Here is a 24041-nt window from a genome sequence, read left to right as displayed (position 1 = left end):
TGCAAGCTGCAAAAATATATAAAGTAGGATTTCAGCTGATTATGACAAGCTAATACCTGGAAGAAGCCAAGGGCCTTCCAGAGGTCAAGCTGAGGCTCAAGGAGTCTTGGTGATACTGGTTTTTGATTATTAGCTGTTTCCTACTATGAATTTCTTGTGTGCTGTTATAGTTTTTCCATCATTCTTTGGGCACAATTTCCCCTCTACTAAGGAATATTTAGATAACCTTCTGTGCAGTAATACAGCCAGGATCCCTAATTTCAGGCTTTTATTGTCATTAGCAGCATCTGGCTAGGACCATCCCTGGAGGGACAAAAGTATCTCATCAGAGATACCTCTGTATTCTCTAAGGACAGACTTAAGCATCTAGACTATCTGTTTGAGAATGTGCTAATTAAGCTTAACTGATGGATGTGCTAATTAAGCTTAACTTTCTCCTTTCCAAAGTTTTATCTCTAGTTTTAGATCCACCCTTAACAATTAACTCAGAACTAAAGTATTCCAACTTACAGGTTCATCTACCTGTGATGGAAGTTGCCTAGCCAAGTTGCCTAGCAACTGAGCACACTTGCCAGAAACTGCAGGTGTAGCTAGAGTTTTCCTGCCTGGCCCACAGTCAGGACAAATCTCTCTCACCTGCCAGTCCCACAGCCGCTCAGACCCAGCCAAGTAAACACAGAGACTTATATTGCTTACAAACTGTATGGCCGTGGCAGGCTTCTTGCTAACTGTTTTTATATCTTAAATTAATCTTAAATTAATCCATTTCTATAAATCTATACCTTGCCACATGGCTCATGGCTTACTGGCATCTTCACACGGTGCTTGTCATGGTGGCGGCTGGCAGTGTCTCTCTCCGCCTTCCACTTCCCAGAATTCTCCTCTCTGTTAGTCCTGCCTATACTTCCTGCCTGGCCACTGGCCAATCAGTGTTTTATTTATTGACCAATCAGAGCAATTTGACCATCCCACAGCAGGCTGGAGCAGAGATATCTTGGAAAGATAAGGGTCCAAGGGATAAAAGGGCAGTTTTATTTTCAGAGAAGAGAAAAGAGATTGGAAGAACAAGACGGGTAAGAACTGGAGAGGAATGAACTGAGATGGGGAAGAACTAGATTGATGGACTAGAAGAGAGGACTAGAGGAACGAGATGGAAGATGAGGAAGAGCCAGATGGGGAAGAATAAGATGAGGAAGAACAAGATGAGAAAGAAGGTGATGGGAGAGGAGCTAAGATAGGGGAAAAACTAGATGGATGAGAACCTAGACGGGGCAAACTAAGATGAGGAAATTAAGACAGAACTTAGAGAACAGCAGATAAATGTAGAGAGAAATCAGGAAAGAAAGAAGCTAGGCATGAGAGCAGAACCGAAGCAGTGCAGAGAAAAACACTGACTCAGAAGAATAAAGCATATGGACTAAAGTGTTTCGTGTATGTACATTCATTTCAAATCATCAAAGATTAAATTATCAGCTGGTTGTAGATTCTTACCGGACCCTGGGAGTGGACTATTGAGGGGCTGGATCCCCCTAGTCCCCAATAGGAGACACTCACAAAAGGGGTCACATGGTGTTTTAGTGGGTGTTCTATTGCTGTGAAGAGAAACCATGATCACGGCAACTCTTATAAAGGAAAGCATTTAATTGGGGTGGCTTATAGTTCAGAGGTTTAGTCCATTGTTATCATGATGGGAAGCATGGTGGTGTGCAGGCAGACATTGTGATAGAGAAGTAGCTCAATTTGCTTTTTTTGAGAGTTCTACATCAGGACCTGAAGACAGCAGGAAGAGAGAAACACTGGGCCTGACTTGAGCATTTGAAACCCCAAAGCCCGCCCCTAGTGACACACTTCCTCCAACAAGGAAGGCCACACCTCCAAATCCCCATCAAGTAGCTAATGACCAAGCATTCAAATCTATGAGCCTATGGGAGTCAATCTTTCAAACCACCACTTGTCACTAACACAGCCTTTAGACCTATTAGTATGCTTCCTGGACTTTTGAGTCTTACAGGAGACTTCATGTCACATTTCCCACCATGGTTCCTGGGGCCTCTTACATCCACTGGGATTTGTCACTGGCTGTGATGGTGAGTTTTGATTGTTGACCTATTATTGAATCATATGGAAATGAATCTTTCATTTTAAAATTTGTCAGCCGTAAGTTTATTTCTTTGAGGTGAGACAGGGATAAAATATCTCTGTCACATTGATGAGAGATTAAAAATATTTTTTAAAATTTTATACATTTTTTTATTTAAAATAGAAGTACTTCACTTTCCCTTTCCCTTGCATCTGTCCAGCCCCCCCATTCCCTCCCTTCCTCTCAAATTGATAGCCTTTTTTCTTTGATTATTATTGGTACATATATACATAATCATGTGTATGTGTGAGTGTGTATAAGTATGCACAAATATATACAACCTGCTGAGTCTATTTTGTGTGTGTGTGTGTGTGTGTGTGTGTGTATGGTTTCAGGGATGAGCATTGTGTATTACATAATCAGTCCGGGGTTCATGCCTGGGAGAAGGTAATATCCCTCTCCTGCTGTCCATTTGTTGCCTGCTGTGGGATGGTCTCTGTGTTAAATGTGTTGCTCTGATTGGTTAATAAATAAAACAGTGATTGGCCAGTAGCCAGGCAGGAAGTATAGGCGGGACAAGGAGAGAGGAGAATTCTGGGAAGTGGAAGGCTGAGTCAGAGAGACCACCACCGTAAAAAGCGAGATGTAAGGTATCGGTAAGCCACGAGCTACGTGGTAACTTATAGATTAATAGAATGGGTTAATTTAAGATAAAAAGAACTAGATAGCAAGAAGCCTGCCACAAGCCATACAGTTTGTAAGCGGTATGAGTCTCTGTGTTTACTCGGTTGGGTCTGAGCAGCTGTGGGACTGGCGGGTGAGAGAGATTTGTCCTGACCGTGGGCCAAGCAGGGCCAGGAAAACTCTAGCTACAGTTGCCTCTGTGTGTGTGTGTGTGTGTGTGTGTGTGTGTGTGTGTGTGTGTGTGTATGTGTGTGTGTGTGTGTGTGTTTTGCTTTTAATTGTACATTGTGTATGTGTCTGTGGGGGAGGCGAGTTATGTATGTTCCCTCAGGGGCCAGAGGTGGGGTGATAAACCTCTGGAATTGGAGCTATAGGTGGGAATGCCTGAGGTGAGTGCTGGGAACTGATTTGGGGCCCTGTGGAAGAGTAGTACATGGTCTAAACCACGGAGCCATCTCTCCAGCTCTTGCCTGTAGATTTTTGTCTAGGAGGTGGAACCCTGTGAAATTTTCCCCCTGGAAGGGAGTCTTTTTTTAAAAATTTATTTATTCATTCATTCATTTATTTGTTTGTTTGTTTGTTTTACATCCCTTCAGCAGTTTCCCTTCCCTCCTCTCCTCCTAGTCCCACCTCCACTCTACCTCTGTCCCCACCTCCTAATCCACTCCTCCTCTGTTTCTATTCAGGAAAGGGCAGGTCTCCCATGAGCATCAACAAAACATGGAGTATCAAGTTTCAGTAAGACTAAGCATCTCTCCATGTATTAACCTGGGCAAGGTGACCCAGTATGGGGAGTAGGGTCCCAAAAGCCAGTGAGAGAATCAAAGACAGCCCCTGTTTCCACTGCTAGGAGTCCCACAAGAAGGCCAAGCCACACAGCTGTAACATATACACAGAGGGCCTAGGTCAGTCCCCTGCAGCCTCCCTGGTTGTCAGTTCAATCTCTGTGAGCCCCGGTGAGTCCAGTAATAGTAAAACGGCGCTGGTTGGTGATGCTGGTTACCGACGGAAAAGTCATGGGCCATGGCAGAACCCGATGTTAGTTTTTAGAGCTTTATTAGGAGGGAAAAATGGGTGTGGGGAAGGGGACCAGGCCTGGTGAGAGAGAAAGATGGAGGAGGGAGTGGAATGGAGCAGAGCAGAGAGCAGAGAGGAAAGAGAGAGGGTGTGGGGGGTCTGCATCTGGCTTTTTAAGGTGGGGATTGTGTATGCAGCGGGAACGTAGTCATCAGCACCTGCTGATGATGTAAGACGCTGCACATGTACAGGATACTAACACCCAGGTTAGTTGATTCTGTGAGTTTTCTTGCTGTGTTCTTGACCCCTCTGGCTCCTACAATCCTTTTTTCCCCCTCTTCTGCAGGATTTCCCAAACTCTGCTGGATAGGGAATCTTAATGAGGAATTCTCTAGACTAGGTCAGCCTGTGGTCAAGTCCGTGAGGGTTTTTTTTTTAATAGTGTGTGTGTGTGTGTGTGTGTGTGTGTGTGTGTGTGTGTGTGTGTGTGTGTATGTGTGTTCTCATGCCTGTACAGCATAGAAGAGGGCGGGTGTTGAATCTTCTGGAGCTGGAGTCACAGGATGTTGTGAGCTGCCTGATGTGGTGTTGGGGACCTAATTTTGATCTTCTCTGCAAGAGCATCAAGCACCCTTCACTGCTGAGCCATCTTTCCAGTCCCAGAGGATTCTAAGCTGATTTAACTGAGGTGGGAAGAAGACCCACCCTCAATATGGGCACCGTGATTTTATAAGCCGGGCTCTGGACTGAATGAAAAAGAGAAAGCAAGTTGAGCACTGGAGTGGGTTAATTCATTTCTCCCTGCTCTTGACTGTGGGTGGATGGGACTGGCTGCTGTTTGAGGCTCCCGCACTTAGACTTCCCGAAATGATAGACGGTAACCTGCAGTTGTGAGCCAAATGAACCCGCCCTCCCAAAAGAGGCTTTTACCGGAAGTATTGTATCACAGTAACAGGAAAAGGAAATATGGCATTGGCCTGCCTGCTGGGGGAAAGCCTCTCTCACACAGTGTTCAGCCTCGACTTCCGGGGTTCCTACTAATCTGTTTTGTTAGAATGTCCACGTGCCACGACCCCCCCCCTCCCCCGCCCAACCCAGAGACACCCCTAGGACTGATTCGGCTGTCCTGTGGCCTGTGGATACTGTTGTCCGAGTTGGTCTTCCTGGGCTTCAGTCCAGCCTTACTGGCCTCTACCAGGCATTGCTGGTTTCAACCGGCCCTGACAGCTCCACCGCGTGGCTCCTCGGTTACACGCCTCCGTTACTGCCCCATCCCTGAACACAGGCCAAAGCTTTGCACTGTGCCCATTCACAGTTCTCTGTAGCCCCATAATAGGTTTCCCCACCGACACAGTAAGCCAGATCAAGCCGAATTAAAAAGTCAAAGGCCAGATTTATTTGGGGAAAGCACTCCCGGTGACCCTCCGGTCCACGGAGATCGAGGTGGGGGAAGGGCGGATAGGGTTTAAATACCCTGTAGTCGAGGGATGGTGATGTGACTGCCCCAGGCTGGGTTTGTACCCAAGTATGGTATGCTTTTAATGGGGTCTTGAGCAGCTGGGGGCTTTGGGGGAGGAGTGGACTTTTGGTGGTTTTTCTGACAGGGCCGGGGTTTGGAGCCAATCAGGGGTGAGCTGGAGATTCCAGCTGAACACCCCTAACCAAGGCCTTGCCGAGGCAAGTGACTTGCTCTATGTAACTCTGCTGCTGGTAGCGGGGCCAGGCTCAGTAAACATCCCAGTGTCACGATGGAGGAGGGCAAGTGGGTGAAAGGGCCTCAGAGAAGCCCAAGGAATGGCCCTTCCCACCCTACTTCCACAGCGTAAGGGAGTAAAACATGCCTGAGCCTAAGAAGCTTCCGCCAGGCTGCTGGCCCATGTGGTCTCCTGCATCGGATCCTGTACAGCTAGCTCTCCACTAGGTCAGACGCTCCTTTTTGTGGTGGGTGGTGGTTGATTCGTAACTGCTCACTGTGGGTGCTCAGCCACAGATGGGTCATCTGTGTCAACCTGACCCCTGTAGGCTAAGGGAAGAGCGTGGGAGACGGGGAGTGGAAAGAATGTAAGCACCAGAACATGAGGAGGGGTGCTGAGAAATGCTATCCTTGGACATGGTATGCCTGTTAGAACTCTCAGCAGCTGTGGTTATACATATATATACATACATACATATATATATGTATGTATGTATATATATGACCCGCAGAAGGGAAAACCAGTTCAATTATTAGGCATGGGAGCTATTGGCGGTTGGTGGCTACTGGAGGAGGTAGAGTCACTGTCCTTTAGAAGTGTGGCCACTAGAAGAATGTCTGTGTCCCAGTGAATGGCCCCACACCCAGGAGCATATGGGCAACACTAATTGGACTCATTGGCGTTAAAAAAAAAAAAAGGATATTTAGTCGGGAGAGAGATGTATTGTGTATGCATGGAGTGGGGGAGGTTGGGGGGATTTGGAAGATAGAGTAGGTATGATCAAAATACATTGTACACATGTATGAAATTTTCAAGACATAAATGAAAACTATTATTTAAAAGATTGCTTATAGTCCAAGAAAACAAACACAAAAATAAGACTAATAGTCTATTTTTATTTTTCTTGTACATGCATTATAATACATATATATACAAATGGGTATGGAAGTCATGCACTAATCCCGGCCACTTAGGAGACAGAGATTGCTTGATCTCTGTGAGTTCAAGGCCAACCTGGTTTAAATTCCAGGACAGCCAGGACTACAGAGACACCCTGTCTCATAAAAGAAAGGAAAAGAGAGAGAGAGAAAGAAAGAAAGAAAGAAAACTATGTACAACATACATTTCATTGTTGAATATTTGCTGTGTATACATTTTTGTTGATATAAATGTCAGAATAAACCTTCATATATACCTTCTGACTATACTTTGAACAATATCCATAGATGCATTACAAATGAAAGAATACATTTTTATTACATTTATTTATTGTGTGTATATGCATGTGCTTGGGTTCTACCCCAGGGTACCCTTGTGGAGTTGGGAGGACAGCCTACCAGAGTCTGTTCTCTCAGTCCATCGTGTGGGACCCTGGGATTGAACTCACATTGTCAGGCTTAGTAATCAGCACCTTTACTGGCTTGGTCTTCTTGCCAGTCTGTGAATATACTACTTTTATCATGAAAAACAAAACAAAACAAAAATCAACATGCTTTGGGACAGAGCGAGATAGAGCATGTTTGAGTCATTGTTATAGCTGACCATGCTTCAATCAGGCTGTCCCCTGACTGCTGTCACTGTCCATGCATGCTACTGCAGAGAAATGGGTCCTGTTTTTCTGGCATCCCCCTGTAGAGAACATCTTCAAAAATATTTACAGAAGTGCTAAGTTCTTATTGCATTTGCCCAAGGATAAGAAAGGACCAATCAGTCCTCAGACCGCTTCCCAAAATTGCAGCAGCCTCGCTGGGATCTTCCTCTGGGTGAGAGAAGCTCTCTTTCCTCTAAGCTTGAAAAGCATCCCACACTGGAAGCCACTGCTCCCGAACATGGAGAATGCTTCAGTCTATTAGAGAAGTGCCATGCAAAGAAATACCCAGAGATAAGAGATGTCTCGGCTGTATCAAGTTCTTGATTCCAATCAAGGTTCACAGCATCACAAACCCTTCATGTAAGGAGCCGTGCCAGGCATGCATGTCCACAGTTGCCTTTCGTTGCTTTGGTTTTCTGTGCCGGTTAGCTTCTTGTTTGCAACCAAAAGGATCACAGTAAATATAAAGTCTCCCTGTTCTCTTTCTAGGGGAAGCTACCTCACATAGCCGATCTCATACACATGCAAATGTCTCACAGTCATAAAACAATCTCTGTACAAATAATTGGCCACATGTAGTCACCTCCCCGACAAAACACATCTTAGTCCCACTCCTGTGAGCCTCTCAAGAGTTAGGCAGCCACATCACCAGAGATAGCTCCAACCAGAGTCCTGGGATTTCTTCATCTATGGCTTCCTTACTCTCACCATAAGATATCTGCCCACTCTTATCCTCTTAGAGCAAAGTGTGGAAAGAAAGTGTTCCGAATAAGATATAAAGACAATCCACAGAGCCTGGAATCATCACTAGACCCTTACTCCCCACTCCATCGGTGGCATCTGGAGCACACGGAAAATCACAGGCTCGGTGGGTGTCCTGGGACCAGCCACCATCTATCTGTCTTCGGATAAGTCCTTCCAGCATTGCTGAGGGTCTGGTAAAGGAGGCAGTAGAGGATGGTCACATCACTTGCTGCCCTGTTACCTGCCAGAGCTTTGCAAACTGTGGGTGACAAGGTTCTTTGACCTGAACAAGAGCAGATGAGAGTGTTGTCACCGGCACTTTTAAGTGACAGCAGGTTAGGACCTAGATTTAATGCTGGTAACTCCTATTGGTGGAACTTGTCATCTCAATTTAATTTTTGCTTCTTCCATTTTCATGCACATGTGTGGAGGTCCAAAGTTGATGTCAGGAACCGTCCTCTAACACTCTTCCACCTTGTTGGTTGAAGCAGACTCTCACAATCAAATCCAGAGCTCTCCCATGTGGCTAGTCTCTCTAGCTAGCTTGCTCTGGAGATTCCATCTCCACCTTCTGAGCCTGGAATTACAGGAGGGCTGTCACCCCCATTCTGGCATTTACATGGATTCTGGGGACCTGAACTTGGGTCTTCACATTTTCGTGGCAAGGGCTTTCACCACTGAACCAATCTCCACGGCTCCTAAAACATGTCTTCTAATATTCAGGGACGCATGGCCATGCAGACGAACACACGTAGGTGGTCTGTATTGGATTGCAATACTGTATATTTTCAACACTGAAGGATGTGGCACAAGAGTTCCAGCAAGGCTGCCACAGAGTCGGCCTTTGCTTTTTCTGAATTACTTCCTCCCTAATTCACTCCAGTTCACCAGCCATTCAGAGGTGGCTAGCCAACTTTCCATTGGCTATAGAGTCTTTTCAGCCTCGTGAGATGCTGGGTCTCTGGTCTAATAACTTGATGCTGTCCTTGTAAGCCTCAAAGCAACCATCGGATAGGCAATTCATAAATGAGTCTACGTGATGTGTACTAAAACTCCTTTTCCAGCAGGCTGGGGCTGGATCCACCAAGTTCTGTACACTCCTGGATTTACTGATCTCTCTCTCAGCCCCTGCTTTCTGCTATCAGGAGCTATCTATACAGAAATGCAAGTGTGTGCTCTCATGCACGCACGCGCACACACATACACACACACGCATACACACACACAATATACAAAAATTTAAGGCACATTTTATGTAAATCTATAATAAATCTTATCTATTTGAAAGAGTGCAATATAAAATTAGCAACACAGTCTTGCTTTAAGTGCAAAATTGGAAATAACACATCTTTACAAAGCAGCTCAGCCAGGTATGGTGGCTCACACCTGCCATCCCAGCCCTGGAAAGACTGAGGCAGGACAACTGTCACAAGTTTGAGACTAGTCTAGGCTACACAGTGAGACTCTGCCTCAAAAAAAAAACACACAAAAGAGGATAACAAAGAAAATAAGGTACATAATATACATAATACTTCTTATCTCATATGACTGGTAGGATTGATTAACTGATATAGTTCATGTAAAGGTTTCAGCACCATACTTGATAGGTAGAAAGACATTAATAAACACTCAAATGTATCAGTAATACTGTTAGCAACCTACTGATCCTTCTGCCTGAGGCACAATGGAGGTAGGAGTCCTGTAACTTAAAAAAAAGCGGGGGGGGGGGGGGAGAGAAGAGAGGAGAGATAGACACTCTTAAGGAAAAGCCTTGGTTTTCTCAACAGAAAATTAGGTACACAACAGTTCTTATCTCATAGGACTCCGATGAGAATTAGGTCTGCTAATTCACATAGAGTTCAGCACCACACTTGACAAGTAGAATATGATCAACAGATGCTCAGTTATCAGTGATGTTATTAAGCATTCTGCCCTAGGCACAATGGAGGTAGGAGTCTTAATCCATTCCAGCTCATCCGCCATTCAGAGGTGGCCAGCCAATGCTTTCTCCATCAAAGATCACAGAGAAAGCATTTTCAGCTTCATGAGATGTTGGGTCTCTGTTCCAATACTTGATGTCATCTTTATATGCCTCCAAACAACCATTGGACAGAAAATTCATAAATGAGTCCGTGTGGCATGTACCAAACCTTCCAAGTGACTGTGGCTAGATCCACCTACATCTGTACACTTCATGTTTACTGACCTCTGTCCCAGCTCCTGCTTTCTGCTGTCAGGAGCTGTTTACACAGAAATGTAAGCACACACACACACACACACACACACACACACACACACACACACACTCGCATGCACACACACACATTTTAAAGGCACATTTTATGCAAATCTATAATAAATCTTATCTATTTGAAAGAGTGCAATATAAAATTAGCAACGCAGTCTTGCTTTAAGTGCAAAATTGGAAATAACACATCTTTACAAAGCAGCTCAGCCAGGTATGGTGGCTCACACCTGCCATCCCAGCCCTGGAAAGACTGAGGCAGGACAACTGTCACAAGTTTGAGACTAGTCTAGGCTACACAGTGAGACTCTGCCTCAAAAAAAAAACACACAAAAGAGGATAACAAAGAAAATAAGGTACATAATATACATAGTACTTCTTATCTCATATGACTGGTAGGATTGATTAACTGATATAGTTCATGTAAAGATTTCAGCACCATACTTGATAGGTAGAAAGACATTAATAAACACTCAAATGTATCAGTAATACTGTTAGCAACCTACTGATCCTTCTGCCTGAGGCACAATGGAGGTAGGAGTCCTGTAACTTAAAAAAAAGCGGGGAGGGGGGGGGGGAGAGAAGAGAGGAGAGATAGACACTCTTAAGGAAAAGCCTTGGTTTTCTCAACAGAAAATTAGGTACACAACAGTTCTTATCTCATAGGACTCCGATGAGAATTAGGTCTGCTAATTCACATAGAGTTCAGCACCATACTTGATAGGTAGATAGTGATCAACATATGCTCACAGTTATCAGTGATGTTATCAGTAACCCACTGAACACACAGAGGTAGGAGTCCTGTGGGTGGGGCACTGACCCATTGGAGATCTGAAAGTGCTCCAAACGTCACAGGCTCCAACACATTCACAAAACGTACAAAATGCTACATTCCGCTGTAAAAGGCACAAATTCAATATCATGAAGCTAGTTTCTCAGAGTCATCTCATGAGATAATTATCGATCACTGGGATCTAAACCAGTTCTGAATAGAATCTTCTGTGGTGTTGAAAATGTTAGCTGACCATGATATCAGTGGCCAGAGAAGCTACCAGCCCACTGGGGACTTGAAATGTTGATGCTGCAACCAAGAGATTGCATTTAAATGTTTATTTCATGTTGATTCCTTGACATTTGAACAGCCATACCTGGTTAGTGGTTACTGTAGTGGCTGGCAGAAAACACTCTACCTGAATTCCTTCTCAAATTCAAATGCCCATATGGCTTTTGCTTGAGAGAGGCCAAGTCATTCTTAGTTATTGGGAGGCAAGGCAGTCTGTTTGGTACATTGTAGGATATTTGATAGCGTCCTTCGCCTTTATCCATAGATGCCAGTTTATAGTGGCACCTGTCTGTTGGAATAATAATAACAACAAAAAAGTCTCTTTATATTGCACAAATGCTCCAAGTAGGGGAAGGGTTAAAATCAGTCTTTTGTGGACAACTACTGGCTTACAAGAAAACAACTACTAAGAAATGAAGAAACTGTTCACGTACATAGTTTCTCTCATTTCAACTCTGTTCCAAAGACCCAGAGGGGGGAACTCTGGCTAAAGGTCTTTTATACATTGTCGGTGGGTTTATTTTTAACATGCTTTTTCTGGTGAAGCAGCAGGGTAGCCAGTTTTTTAAAGGTTCTCCCACACTGGGCACATGGATCTGGCCTATCTCCAGAGTGGATTTTCAAGTGATTATTCAATGTGGTTTTATCAGTGAAACCTTTGTCACACTTGGTGCACACAAAAGGCTTCTCCCCAGCATGAAGCCTCTCATGCCGTTGGATGCTTGACTTACACCTAAAAGTCTTTCCACATCCCTTGCACCGATATCTGGAGTCCGCGTCATGTCTTTTCTGGTGCTTGAGAAGGGCTACCTTGCAAGCGAAGACCTTCCCACATTCTAGGCAGTCCACTCGGGCCCCGGGCACATGGGACTGCTTATGTTCTGATAAGTAAGTGCTGTTTCGGAAGTGCCTGCCACACTTATCACACCTGTAGGGCTTCACCTTCAGATGGAGCCGCTGATGCTCCGAAAGGTGCGAGTTGACCCGGAAGCTTTTCCCACACACCTGACAGCGGTATGGCTTCTCTCCTGTGTGGATCCTCTTGTGCTCCCTCAGGGATGAGCTGCGGCCAAAGCACTTGTCACACTCGCCACACTTGTAGGGTTTCTCCCCCGTGTGGATCCGTTGGTGACGAGTGAGCTTTGTGCTCTGCTTGAAGGTTTTCCCACACTCGTCACATTTGAAGGGTTTCTCTCCCGAGTGGATCCTGCGGTGATTGTTGAGAGTGGAGCTGCTGTTGAAGGCTTTGCCACACTCCTTACACTTATAAGGTCTCACCCCCGTGTGAATTCGATAGTGTGTCAGGAAGTACGAGAGGTGCCTGAACGACTTACCGCAGGTGTCACACTTGTGGGGTTTCTCTCCTGTGTGAATTCTCTCGTGCTCCACAAGGTGGAGGGTCTGGTTGAAGGTTTTCCCACATTCCTTACATTTAAAGTGGTTCTTACCTTGTCGGGCAGGCTTAAGCTTGGGCTGTGTGAAGTTGCTGGCATTCTGTGTTTTTCCATGAGAGGCTTTCCCCAAAGTTGACTTTTCTTGAGGGGTGCTCCTTGGTGTTGTAGTTGCTGCTGTTTGACTCGAAGATGTTCCAGGGGTCACAGATTCTCGCTCTTTATTCCCAGGAGTGACCGTTTTGCCTGCTTCTCTTGTCAAAGATGAACCACATTTCTCCTTGTTCTGAGATGGCTTCTCCTTGCTCTGAGATGGCTTCTCCCGGTTCTGAGATGGCTTCTCCCGGTTCTGAGATGGCTTCTCCCGGTTCTGAGATGGCTTCTCCCGGTTCTGAGATGGCTTCTCCCGGCTCTGAGATGGCTTCTCCCGGTTCTGAGATGGCTTCTCCTTGTTCTGAGATGGCTTCTCCTTACTCTGAGATGGCTTCTCCTTACTCTGAGATGGCTTCTCCTTGTTCTGAAGTGGCTTCTCCTTGTTTTGAGATGGCCTGTCATCACGTTTGGAAGGCTTTTCTGCCCTCAAACTCTTGGAACCACCCCCTCGATCTTTCTTCAGCTTCTCCTGTGACGTTGTCTTAGAAGTGTCCGGCTTTGGGATTTCTGTCTTTGAGTTATTTACTGTCTTCCTTCCTGAAGGAGATTTAAAAGTTTAAATGAAAACAAAGAGAGAGAGAGAGAGAGAGAGAGAAGTGTGTGTGTGCGTGTGTGTGTGTGTGTGTGTGCGTGTGTGCACGTGCGCGCGCGCCTATATGTGAGTATATACACGGGAGTGCAGGTGCCTGTGTAGGCCACAAGAGGGCATCAAATGCCCTGGACCTAGAGTTACAGGCAGTTGTGAGCTGCTTGACACAGGTGCTGGGGACTGAATCCTGGTCCTTGCAAGAACAGTACCACTGAGCCATCTCTCCAGCTCCATGACGGAGATTTAGAACAGAAACATCTGCTCCAGGACTGGTTTTGTTTTCATGAAAAACGTTTACTAATAATTAGAATATAACATACGTATGAAAGTATGAAATATAAAATATTTGTTTGTTTGGTGTTACATACTGGGTATGTTCATGCCTGCAGCACCAAGATCACGACCAGAAGCAGGTAAGCTTCCACCCCACCCACCCTTTCTCATTTTCTTTCTAGTCTTTGTCTTCACATTCTTGGGATTTATGTGACGGTGGAGGCACGGGGTGTGGCACAGTTTGCATGTGGAAGTCAGAGGCCACCTTGCAGTAACTGGTTCTTTCCTTTCCCTATAGGGGCTCTAGGATCTATCCAACACAGGTTCGTCAGGCTTTGTGGCAAGTGCTCTTACCTGCTGAGCCGTCTCATCACCCCAACCCTGGCTTCGAACACTGCGAATTAGCTTGGTCTGCTCTTGGACAACTTAAGGGCAGCTACAATATGCCCTGTTTAGTATCAAGCAGATTGGGTAATGAATTTCAAAAGACTGGAAACTATTATGTTAAGAGAAATAAGACAGGCTCAAGAAGACAAAACTTGCAGATTTTCTTCCATATGGAGAGCCTATATTTCAGTCTTCCTGTACGTGTGTACACATATTTAGGAGTGGGTGAGTGTAGGTCATGAAACTAGAAAGGGGACCACAAGAGAGGAAAAAAACTCTACGGAAGAGGATGGGAGAGAGAAAAGGAGGGTGATAGAAAACATGACTGTAAATGCAGAAAGGGAGCTACTGGGGGGAACGTGGGGAAAGGGGGATAGGGTAGGACATATGTGAGAAAATGTCATCCTGAAGCCTGTACCTGCGTATGTAAATTTAGAAAACAAATGAAAAGACCAGGATAAGGGAAAAGAAGCTAGATTAAGAAGAGTATTGGCGGTTCGTTTCGTTTTAAGACAGGATCTCACTATGTAGCCCTGGCTATCCTCAAACTCACAATGTAGTCCCAGCTGGCTCCCAACTCATAGAGGTCATCTGCCTGCTTTGCCTCCCGGGTGCTGGGATTAAAGGTGTGCACCAGGATTGTTGTCTTTTAGATGACATTTACCATTTGAGTGTGGATGTGGGTGTGTGGATGCCACCACATGCCTGTGGAGTCCAAGGACAACTTGTTGATAGTTTTTTTCTTTCACACCGTGGAGCTCGGGCATTGCACTCAGGCCATCAGCCTTGGAGGCAAGCATCTTTACCCTCCCCACCGAGCCATCTCACCATCCCAAGACCGTTCTTTCCAATGAACACTACTTACTGTCACTTGGAATTCTTCTTAACTGCATATAATAGCTGCGTGTGACACAGTGTATCTATAATGCCAGCACTTACGAGCTGAGGCAGGGGGATTCTAAGAACAAGTCCAGGCTAGGCTGTATAGCAAGATAGTGTCTCACCCTCACCCCAGTTGTGTATGTTAAGATACTGTCTTCATGAAAACCATCTATGTGTATTTTTGAAGCTCAGAATGTGGTGGGTAATGACTACGTGATTCAGAAGTGCACTGTTATTTTTGTAAGTCAACAGAGGGTTGTGAATTAGCAATGACATTTTAAAAGACTAAGGTCAGGTAGAAACCAATCTCAAAGGAAAAAAAAATGCTGTCAACATCTTTTAAACAGTAAAGACACTGAACTATAGACCCAAAGAGGAAAATTAGGGGCTGGGGATATGGCCCAGTGGGTAAAGCACTTCATCTGCAAACATGAGGAACTGAGTTCAAATCCCCAGCACCCACATAAAAAGCCAAGCATAGCTACGTGCACCTGCACACATGTGACATAAACCACATAGAGACACACACACACATTCACATTAAAGCATACACACAGCCTCCCATACACACAAATGGTATGGACCTAGTGCAAAGTGAGGAGGTACCAGGGCCATCTTCACAGTCTATGGTATGGAATTCTAAATACAGCCCAAGTTCCCACCTCTTTGCAACTCCTCTCCTAGGCCATAGACAGGAGGATGCTGAGAACTCACTAGCTGGCCAGCCCAGCCAGAAAAGTGAGCTTCTGGTCCAGTGAGAGACCCTGTCTTAAGAAAATAAAATGGAGAGAGATAGAGGGAGGCACCTGATATCTTGTTCAGGCCTCCAAGTGTGCCCACGCCCTCATGAGGACGAAACACACACACTCTCTCTCTCTTACACACACACACACACACACACACACACACACACACACACACTCTCACATACTCATTCTCACATACACTCTCACATAAATACACTCTCGCTCACACACACTCACACACATGTACTCTCTCACACACTCTCACTCACATATATCTCTCACACACTCACATACACTTTCTCACACTCACACATACACTCTCACACACTCACATAACTCTCTCACACACTCACATACACTCGCTCTCACATACACTCACACACACTCACACACATATACTCTCACATGCTCTCACTAATATATACATTCTCTCACACACTCACATACACTCTCTCACGCTCACACATTCACACATACACTCTCACACACTCACACACATATACTCTCTCACACACTCTCACTCACATATACATTCTCACACACTCACTCTCTCACACTCACACATTCACACATACACTCTCACACACTCACATAACTCTCATACACTCACATACACTCACATTCTCACACACTCACATACACTCACATTCTCACACACATACACTCACACACTCACATACACTCACATTCTCACACACTCACATACACTCACATTCTCACACACACACACTCACACACTTACATACACTCACTCTCATACACTCCCATATACTCACTCACACATACACCCACATGCACACACACTCACACACACTTGAAAATAAAAAGTAAAATATTCTGGTGGGAGCATTAACTGAAAAAGCAGTGCAGAATCATCATCATTTGAGGAAAAGAGATCCAGCAGAAATGTCTGGAGTCAGGCTGTCACTGTCACCTGCAACCCCTGAGGACAAGAAGGAAGGAGTGTGGTACCAAACTGGAGATTGCCAACATCTTTGGTGTTGGGAGACAGGCTCAGTTTGCCTCGAATGAATCAAGTTCTGCAGTCGCCCTGTCAACTCCCCAGCACAACAGAGGAGAGGAATGCTGTCTCTCCGAGATGATAGAATGTCCCTGACTCACCTGCAGAGGTGTTGCTTCTGCTGACTCCTGCCTCACGTTGCTGGCGTTCTCTGGGAACATTGTTCTCTTCAGCAAAAAGGTCAACACCATGCTCCAACCTGGTGATCAACCGTGGTTTGAAAATGTAATACTCTGTTCCACAGGAGAAGAAAACAAAACGAAACAAAACAAAACAAAACAAAACAAAAAAACTGTTGCATGCCTCTCAGGAATTCCTTTCTAGACAAATGTTTGCACAGAAAGGGGAGAGCTAGGAGATTTTAAACAAAGAACAGCCAGTGGGAACATGGAGGCAATTGCCTCCTTAGATGTGTCCTGCCCCACCTACCCATCACAGCAGCTCAAATTTCTGTTAATCCAGGAAACTGAGCGCACTACCATATTAGCCAATCAGCCCATGCTTGGACCCACTGGCCATCAGGATTGGCTTAGCTGTGCTCCTGTGACTTAAGTCAGACCAGTCATCTTAAGACGGTGAAGAGTCGGGGGTGAGAGGAGGGGCATTTACTCCCAACACATTCCACCTGTTTTTTTCCTCTCTCTCTGCAGATGAGTTAAAAACTGAACCTCTGAAGTGGAGGATTGTTGAAAAGCACCAGTCTTCAGATGGTGCCAACAGCATCCAATTTGCAATATCTGAATTTAGTCCGACGGCGGCGGAGTTCACCCGTATGAACCACAGCCTCTCAGAATTGAGACCCACAGGCTCTCCTGAACCCAGAACAAACCGCAAGATGATCCTTACCCACAGAGATCAGGTTCTCGTAGTTCTCCAGCATCACATCCCTGTACAGGTCCTTCTGAGCAGGCTCCAGTAGCTGCCACTCTTTCTGGCTGAAGTACACAGCTACATCTTTGAAGATCACTGGTTCCTATAACACCAAAGTCCCACTACCGCTCATACGAGGCCTCGTCTTTCCCTTGGCCCAGGAGAGGAGATGCAAAGAGGTGGGCGTTTGAGCTGTATTCAAAATTCTACACCGTTGCAGACTGCGAAGATGGGCCTGGTACCTCCTCACTTCGCACTAAGTCCATACCGTGTGTGTGTGTGTGTGTGTGTGTGTGTGTGTGTGTGTGTGTGTGTGTGTGTCTATGTGTGTGTGTTAATGTTAATGTGTATGTGTGTGTGTGTGTGTGTGTGTGTGTGTGTGTGTGTGTCTACATGGTTTATGTCACATGTGTGCAGGTGCCTGTGAAGGCCAGAAGAGGATGTCCAATCCTCCAGAACTGGAGTCACAGGTCATTGTGAGCTGTCTCATGTAGGTGCTGGGAACCAAACTCAGATCCTCTGCAAGGGCAGCAAATGGTCTTAACTGCTGACCATCTCTTTGGCCCTCAACGTGCTCACTGGTTTCAGTTATTAACTTGACACAACATAGAATCACCCGGGAAGAGAGTGTCAGCAAGGAACTGTTTAGATCAAGTTGGTCTGGGGGGGGCAGGGTTGTCTTCATTGAGTTCATTAAGGTGGGAAGGACCCACCCTGAATGCGGATGCACCATTTTATAGTCTTGGCTCTGGACAGTGTAAGAGCAGAGAAATCCATCTGGGTGCTAAGCAAGCAGGCAGCATAGGTGCAGTCCTTTCTCTGCTCTTGACTGTGGACAGGATGCTTGTCCCTGCCTTGACTTCCCCACAATGGATGGAGACCTGGAACTACAGGCCAAATAAACCCTCCCCTTCATCTGCTTTTTGTCATGGTATTTTTTATCACAGCAATAGAAATGAAACTAGGGGTGTGTGACCAGGCACAGCCTTCCCATTCTGAACCCAGGTTTGTCAAATGGGATATTGGAAACCTGTGACATAAGCAGAAGCTTTTAAAATGTTTAATAATCGGGGGCTAGAGAGATGGCTCGTTGAGAAAGACTGGGTACTGTAAGCACCCTTCCCCGCTGAGCCATCTCACTGGCCCCATATTTGCTCTTAGAAGGACCAAAGAAAAGGAACTTCCTTTCCTACACCCCAATTTTTTTGGTTCAGATTGTAGGGTGAACTGGGGTGAACCCTCCTCAACTTCCTAAGGAAGAAGAAGAGGACCAAAGGCCCCTGGTTTGGCCAGCCCCAAGTGCTCACACACAGACTATCCCATAAGGACAGCAGCACCGGTCTATTCGAACACCTCACATGGCCACAGCTAAATGTGTGTCCTTCTAGAGCACACAGGGCAGGGCAGGGAGAAGGGGCCTGGACACGGCCTCGGGGCATCCCAGTGTGGCATGGTGGGTGCTAGAAGAACATGCCCAGGAGTCCTCTCCACATGCTTGAAAGAGCAGTTGACAGGTGAAGCTCCAGGAGGCAGGAGGCAGAGTGAAGCAGAGCGGAGCAGAGCGGAGGTCACTCAGAAGGTGAAGACCGAAGGGAAAGAGCTTCAAGAGGAAAGAACACAGAAGGAGAGAGAGGTTAACGCTGTGTTAGAGTGAGCATTCTAAGGCTACAGGCGTGGGGCGTGTGGAGTCAGGGACAGGACCATAAGAGAGCTGGGGGTCCTTGGGTGAGTGGCTTCCCGTGCCTCTGTTTCCACATCTGTGAGATGGGAAGAGTCACTGGCAGCACTGGTCAATCTCCAGTACCGAAAACAATTGTCATTCTTAGGAAACACGGATGGAGATATTTAGAGGTGAGTGCTACATCGCGTGTACTCTATGCTCAATGGCTTTGAAGGCAAGTATGCAGATGGCAGGGCAATAGGAGAAATGTCAGCAAGTTCCAGACATTGGGTGACCTTTGTGCCGTCCTTACACCCTCCTCGTGACCTTTACATTATGATTTCTGTGGACGTGTGTGTGGTGTATGTGTGCGTGTCTGTGTAGTATGTCTGTGTGGTGTATGTGTGCATATATGTATCTGTGTAGTATGTCTGTGTGGTGTACATGTACAGTGGATATGTATATGTGGTGTATATATATGTAGGTATGTCTACGTGTGTAGTATATGTGTATGTATACACAGTGGTTATGTATGTGTATGTGTTGATGTATGTGTCCAATGTGTATGTATATGTATGAGTGTAGTCTGTATATGTATATGTGTATGTATGCGTGTATGTGTAGTATGTATATTCGTGTATGTATGTGTAGTATGTGGGTATAGGTGTATTTGGGTATGTGTATAGTGTATATGTGTATGTGTACAGCGTGTATGTATATGTATATGTGTATATGTATGTTATCTCTGTGTATGTGTATATGTATGTAATCTCTGTGTATGTGGTGTATGTGTATATGTATGTGTACAGTGGGTATGTCTCTGTGTATGTGGTGTATGTGTATGTCTCTGTGTATGTGTATGTGTATGTAATCTCTGTGTATGTGGTGTATGTGTATATGTTTGTGTACAGTGGGTATGTCTCTGTGTATGTGGTATATGTGTATATGTACGTGTACAGTGGGTATGTCTCTGTGTATGTGGTATATGTGTATATGTATGTGTATAGTGGGTATGTCTCTGTGTATGTGGTGTATGTGTATATGTATGTGTATAGTGGGTATGTCTCTGTGTATGTATATGTATGCAGTGTGTATGTGTATATGTATGGTGTGTATATATATGTGGGTGTGTATATGTATGTATGTATATATGTATGTGTGTACATGTGTGTGTATCTCTGTATATGCATTGTGTATGTATATGTGTGCGTGTGTTGTTGCTGCTAATAGGAAAGACGGTCCAGTCCTCCAGTTGCTGAGCAGAAGCCCATGTGAGCCTCCAGGTACTTCAGACTTGCTGATGGCTGCCCATCTCTCCCCATCTCTCCTCTGGAACTCTCATTTGCCACAGTGCCCCTCCAGGATTCTGTCCCAGGAGTTTAAGCAACCCTGAGGTCAAAGCAAGTCTCCAGACCAGTTCTCACTGGTCAGGACGGAGTCACACGCCCAGCCGTGAAGCAATCACTATCGCCCGAGCAAGCCTGGAAGTGGGGTGAGGTTCAGATCAACCTCTCCCTACATCACCCCATCCAAGGCCCCGGGAACACTGTAGAAGAAGAGGTGGAAAGAAGGTAAGAACTGGAAGATGAAGAGGAATGCTGGGAAATGCTGTCTTCTGGTTATGGCATGGCCGTTGTACTCATGAACACACAGCAGCTGTGGATACCTGCACAAGAGTAGGCCCATCAACATCCCATAATTACAGGGGGCGGGGTCAATGTTTGCCAGGGGAGTGTCATTTTCTTCAGTGGTCTAACCCCTGATAAGTTTCCCACACTCCAGTAGATAAGCCCACACCCGTGCTAATGCTACCAACCGTAATTCCACGCCTGGGCAGAAAAAAAAAAGATATGAAAATAGCAGGGCGGTGCTAGCTGGGACATAGTAGGGGTGGGAGAGGGGGTCAAGAGATGACAGTGGGTGGGTGTGTATGGATAGAGTCATGACAGAGTCTACAAGTGTGAAACTGTCAGAGAAAATGATGTTAAATGCTTGGACAATGTAATGAAAGTCATTAACTTAAAAGAATTTAAGGAAAATATCAGCTTCATCCGAAGTGGTTGGAAGACAAGGCATCCCCCAAGAAAAATCAGAAGCGCCAGCATAAGGAGGAGATGTGGACTCCAGGTGGGCTACGCCAAGGCTGACTGCCTCAGAAGAACCATTCGCTAATTCCTGCTTCATTCATACGCTCATGCACTGTCCATCACCCATTCAGCCCAGACACATAAAGTGTTTGTTAGAAATCCAGACCAGAGGGCTGCTCAGGCCAGGTCCGCTTGCAGAGGCCTCTTTCTTCTGGAAAGGAAAGAGCAAGCCCCCTCCTGAGGGAGAGCCTGTCTGCCAGCCTCTAACCAACTCCCAAGCTACCCAGATTCCAGGAGAATGGTGGGCATCATTCCTACTTCCCCAAGGAAGTTCACAGACCTCAGGCTGCCAGACTAAGAGACATCAGAGAGGCACGAGTATAATGCGCACAAATCAAGGAGATGTGCCCCTCTTCCCTGACATTCTAGTAGCCCCACGTTCCTGTTGCAGAATTCCCTCCTCTCCCCCCTGCTACCTGGATGCGGGCTCCAGCTGTGAAACTTCCTTTTTCCTCTGAGACCTATAAGAAGGGGCCTCCCCTTCCTTACTCTTGGGTCTGAACTCTTCTCAGGGGACCTGCCATGCTGCTATCTGTCTATCCACAGAATTAATAAACTTCTGACCCCCAAAGGACAATCTGCATTGGCGTTGCCCTTGAAAGTGTATCCCCCACCCCGACCACCATCAAGACCTTTCTGTCTCCACCATTCATCACATCTGTTCCTGGGCATAGGGGAATATGTCAGCCAGTCAACAGAAGACAAGGCCCCTGCTCTCACAGAGGGGAAAGAGCAGACGGGTGATGAACAAGTTAAAAATAGAATGTATTGCCAGGTGGCGATACCTGCTATAGAGAAAATGAAGCAAGGGCTGGAGAGATAACTAGGTGGTTAGGAGTGCTCAACTGCTCTTGCTGAGGACCAGAGTTCAGTTCCCAACACTCATGTCTAGCAGCTCACAACCACCTGTAACTCAAGCTCTAGGGAGTCTGATGCCTTCTTCTGGCTTCCAGGGCACTGCACTCATATGCACATATATACACACATACACATGATTAAAAATAAAATAAATCTTAAGGAAAGAGAAGGAAGAAAATGATGACGCTGGTGTCATCCTATCAGGAGCAGAAATTAGGAAAGAGGGGAGCACTTCTTAGAAAAATCTTCCTCCATGAGGTGGTCCTTTGAAGGTACGATGCATGTACAACCAGGGCAGACCCCTGAGCTGAGCAGAAAGGTGGGAATGTCCTTGCCTTTTCCAGACCAAGCTAACTTCTGGTCAAAGGGAGAAACCCACGGCTTACCTTGTACCAGGATGGCAGCAAGGTGGTTGGAATTTTTCGCTTCTTTTCAGAGGGCTGGTTTGGTGTCTGATCAGGATTCGGTGAAGGTGTGGCTGGTGGAGGAGGAAGGATTCATGAGGCCACTCTGGTTTCTAAGAGTAGGAAAACCCATTCACAATAAACCCTCAATGGGGATGCAAATGACAAACGCTGATGTGTACTGTGCACTGCCCTACATTCCGGGCAGGTATGTGAGTCTTCAGAGCAATTCTAGCAAAAGTGAACCAAACCCCTGCGTGGTACCCGTAGTAGGCTACCACATGTGTGAAAAACTATGCATAGATACTATAGATACTATAGATACTAAAAGCATCTATGCATACTTTTCCACACATGTGGATACACATGGAATGGATACACAAATGGAGAGTTCACACATGGAATGGATATACAAATGGATAGTTCACACATGCAATGGGATACACAAACGGATAGTTCACACCTGTAATGGATACACAAAGAGTTGGTTATGAGTATAGCACTTTCTGGACAGCCTAAGAAGCCAGAAAGCACTCCCTCCAGAGGAGGATCTAGGTTGCTGAGGAAGGAGAAGTAATATTACTTTTAGTTGTAAAGTCTTCTGTACATTAGACATCATTGTGCCGGGCCAACAAGATGGCTTAGTGGGTAAAAGGCTTCTGCTTCTCAGCCCGAGGACCCGAGTTTGATCCCTGGGACCCCCATGGTAAAAAGACTGAACTCATTCAGAAAGTCAGCCTCTGACTACCATCATACATCCACATGGTGGGGTGGGGGTGGATAAACAAAAAAACTGTAATTCAAAATTTTAAGGAAGTTTGTACTGCTCAATCCCAACATTTGACTCTGAAAGTGTTCTACCAACACAGAGATAACGTTGAAGAATTACCCAGGGAACACTCATTCACCTAAATCTCTTAGTTGCCTTGGCCATGGTGTGTTATCACAGCAATAGACAAATAACCGACATACTACCCGGAGAGAATTCTGAGAGCAGATGCTTGGGGGCAAGGGAGGGTCTCGTGTCTAAACTCTCGCCATCAGTGGTCAGGCCTAGAAGGTCCATCCTATACGAACCTTCATTTTCTGAAAGCGTTCACTGGACTCTTACCTTTAGTAACTGAGGTTTTACTCTTCACCTCTGTGTCCTTCTTCCTCTTCATGACGAGAGAATGAAGTGCCGCATGGTATGAAATACAGGTAGGACTACTAGGTGAGGGTTAGGGAAGCCGGACGGTCTGGGTTTAAATCCTTAACTCTGGAGCTCGGCGGCCTCAGGTGGGGGACGGAATGTCTTCAGGCTCCATGTCCCTAATGGGAAAGCAATGTCAACAAGGCCTCTCCCCTAAAAGGTCAACGAGATGATCAGTGGCGAGTGCCTGGTGTATGCCATGCTTGGCAAGGGTAGAGCCAGGGGTCCTACTTCTTTTTAAAGTATTTTTTAACGTTTTTTTTTTTTTTTTTTTTTTTTTTTTTTTTTTTTTTGAGGAGTGCCAGAGCACTTGTGTGGCGTCAGTATTTTCTTCCCACCATGTGAAGGTC

The 24041-nt window shown here is 45.8% G+C and overlaps 1 protein-coding gene across 1 annotated transcript; it reads right to left on the bottom strand.

Annotated features, from left to right (window-relative positions):
- Window positions 1-6351: 6351 nt before the first annotated feature.
- LOC128124150 (zinc finger protein 383-like) lies at window positions 6352-23662 on the bottom strand. Its single transcript, XM_052760344.1, has 5 exons — window positions 23611-23662; window positions 22482-22573; window positions 17407-17533; window positions 16662-16793; window positions 6352-13199 (listed from the first exon to the last, which is right to left on the bottom strand). Exons 1-5 carry the CDS (start codon window positions 23660-23662, stop codon window positions 11617-11619), a joined length of 1986 nt encoding a protein of 661 aa, XP_052616304.1. The 3' UTR covers window positions 6352-11616.
- Between the last annotated feature and the right edge of the window lie 379 nt (window positions 23663-24041).

This window comes from Peromyscus californicus, unplaced genomic scaffold (genome assembly GCF_007827085.1).
Source record: "Peromyscus californicus insignis strain IS unplaced genomic scaffold, ASM782708v3 Scaffold_4__1_contigs__length_199733344, whole genome shotgun sequence".
NCBI lineage: Eukaryota > Metazoa > Chordata > Mammalia > Rodentia > Cricetidae > Peromyscus > Peromyscus californicus.
The sequence above is the reverse complement of the archived record's forward strand: the minus strand, read 5'-3'. Positions and strand labels throughout refer to the sequence as shown.

Excerpts from the sequence above, each read along its gene's own strand:
- LOC128124150 (XM_052760344.1), bottom strand. The coding sequence starts at position 23,662 with ATGAAGAGGAAGAAGGACACAGAGGTGAAGAGTAAAACCTCAGTTACT. Across the intron at positions 17,534-22,481 it reads TGCTGCCATCCTGGTACAAG|GAACCAGTGATCTTCAAAGA; the intron begins GTAAGCCGTGGG and ends TTGGTGTTATAG. Across the intron at positions 16,794-17,406 it reads CGAGAACCTGATCTCTGTGG|AGTATTACATTTTCAAACCA; the intron begins GTAAGGATCATC and ends CCTGTGGAACAG.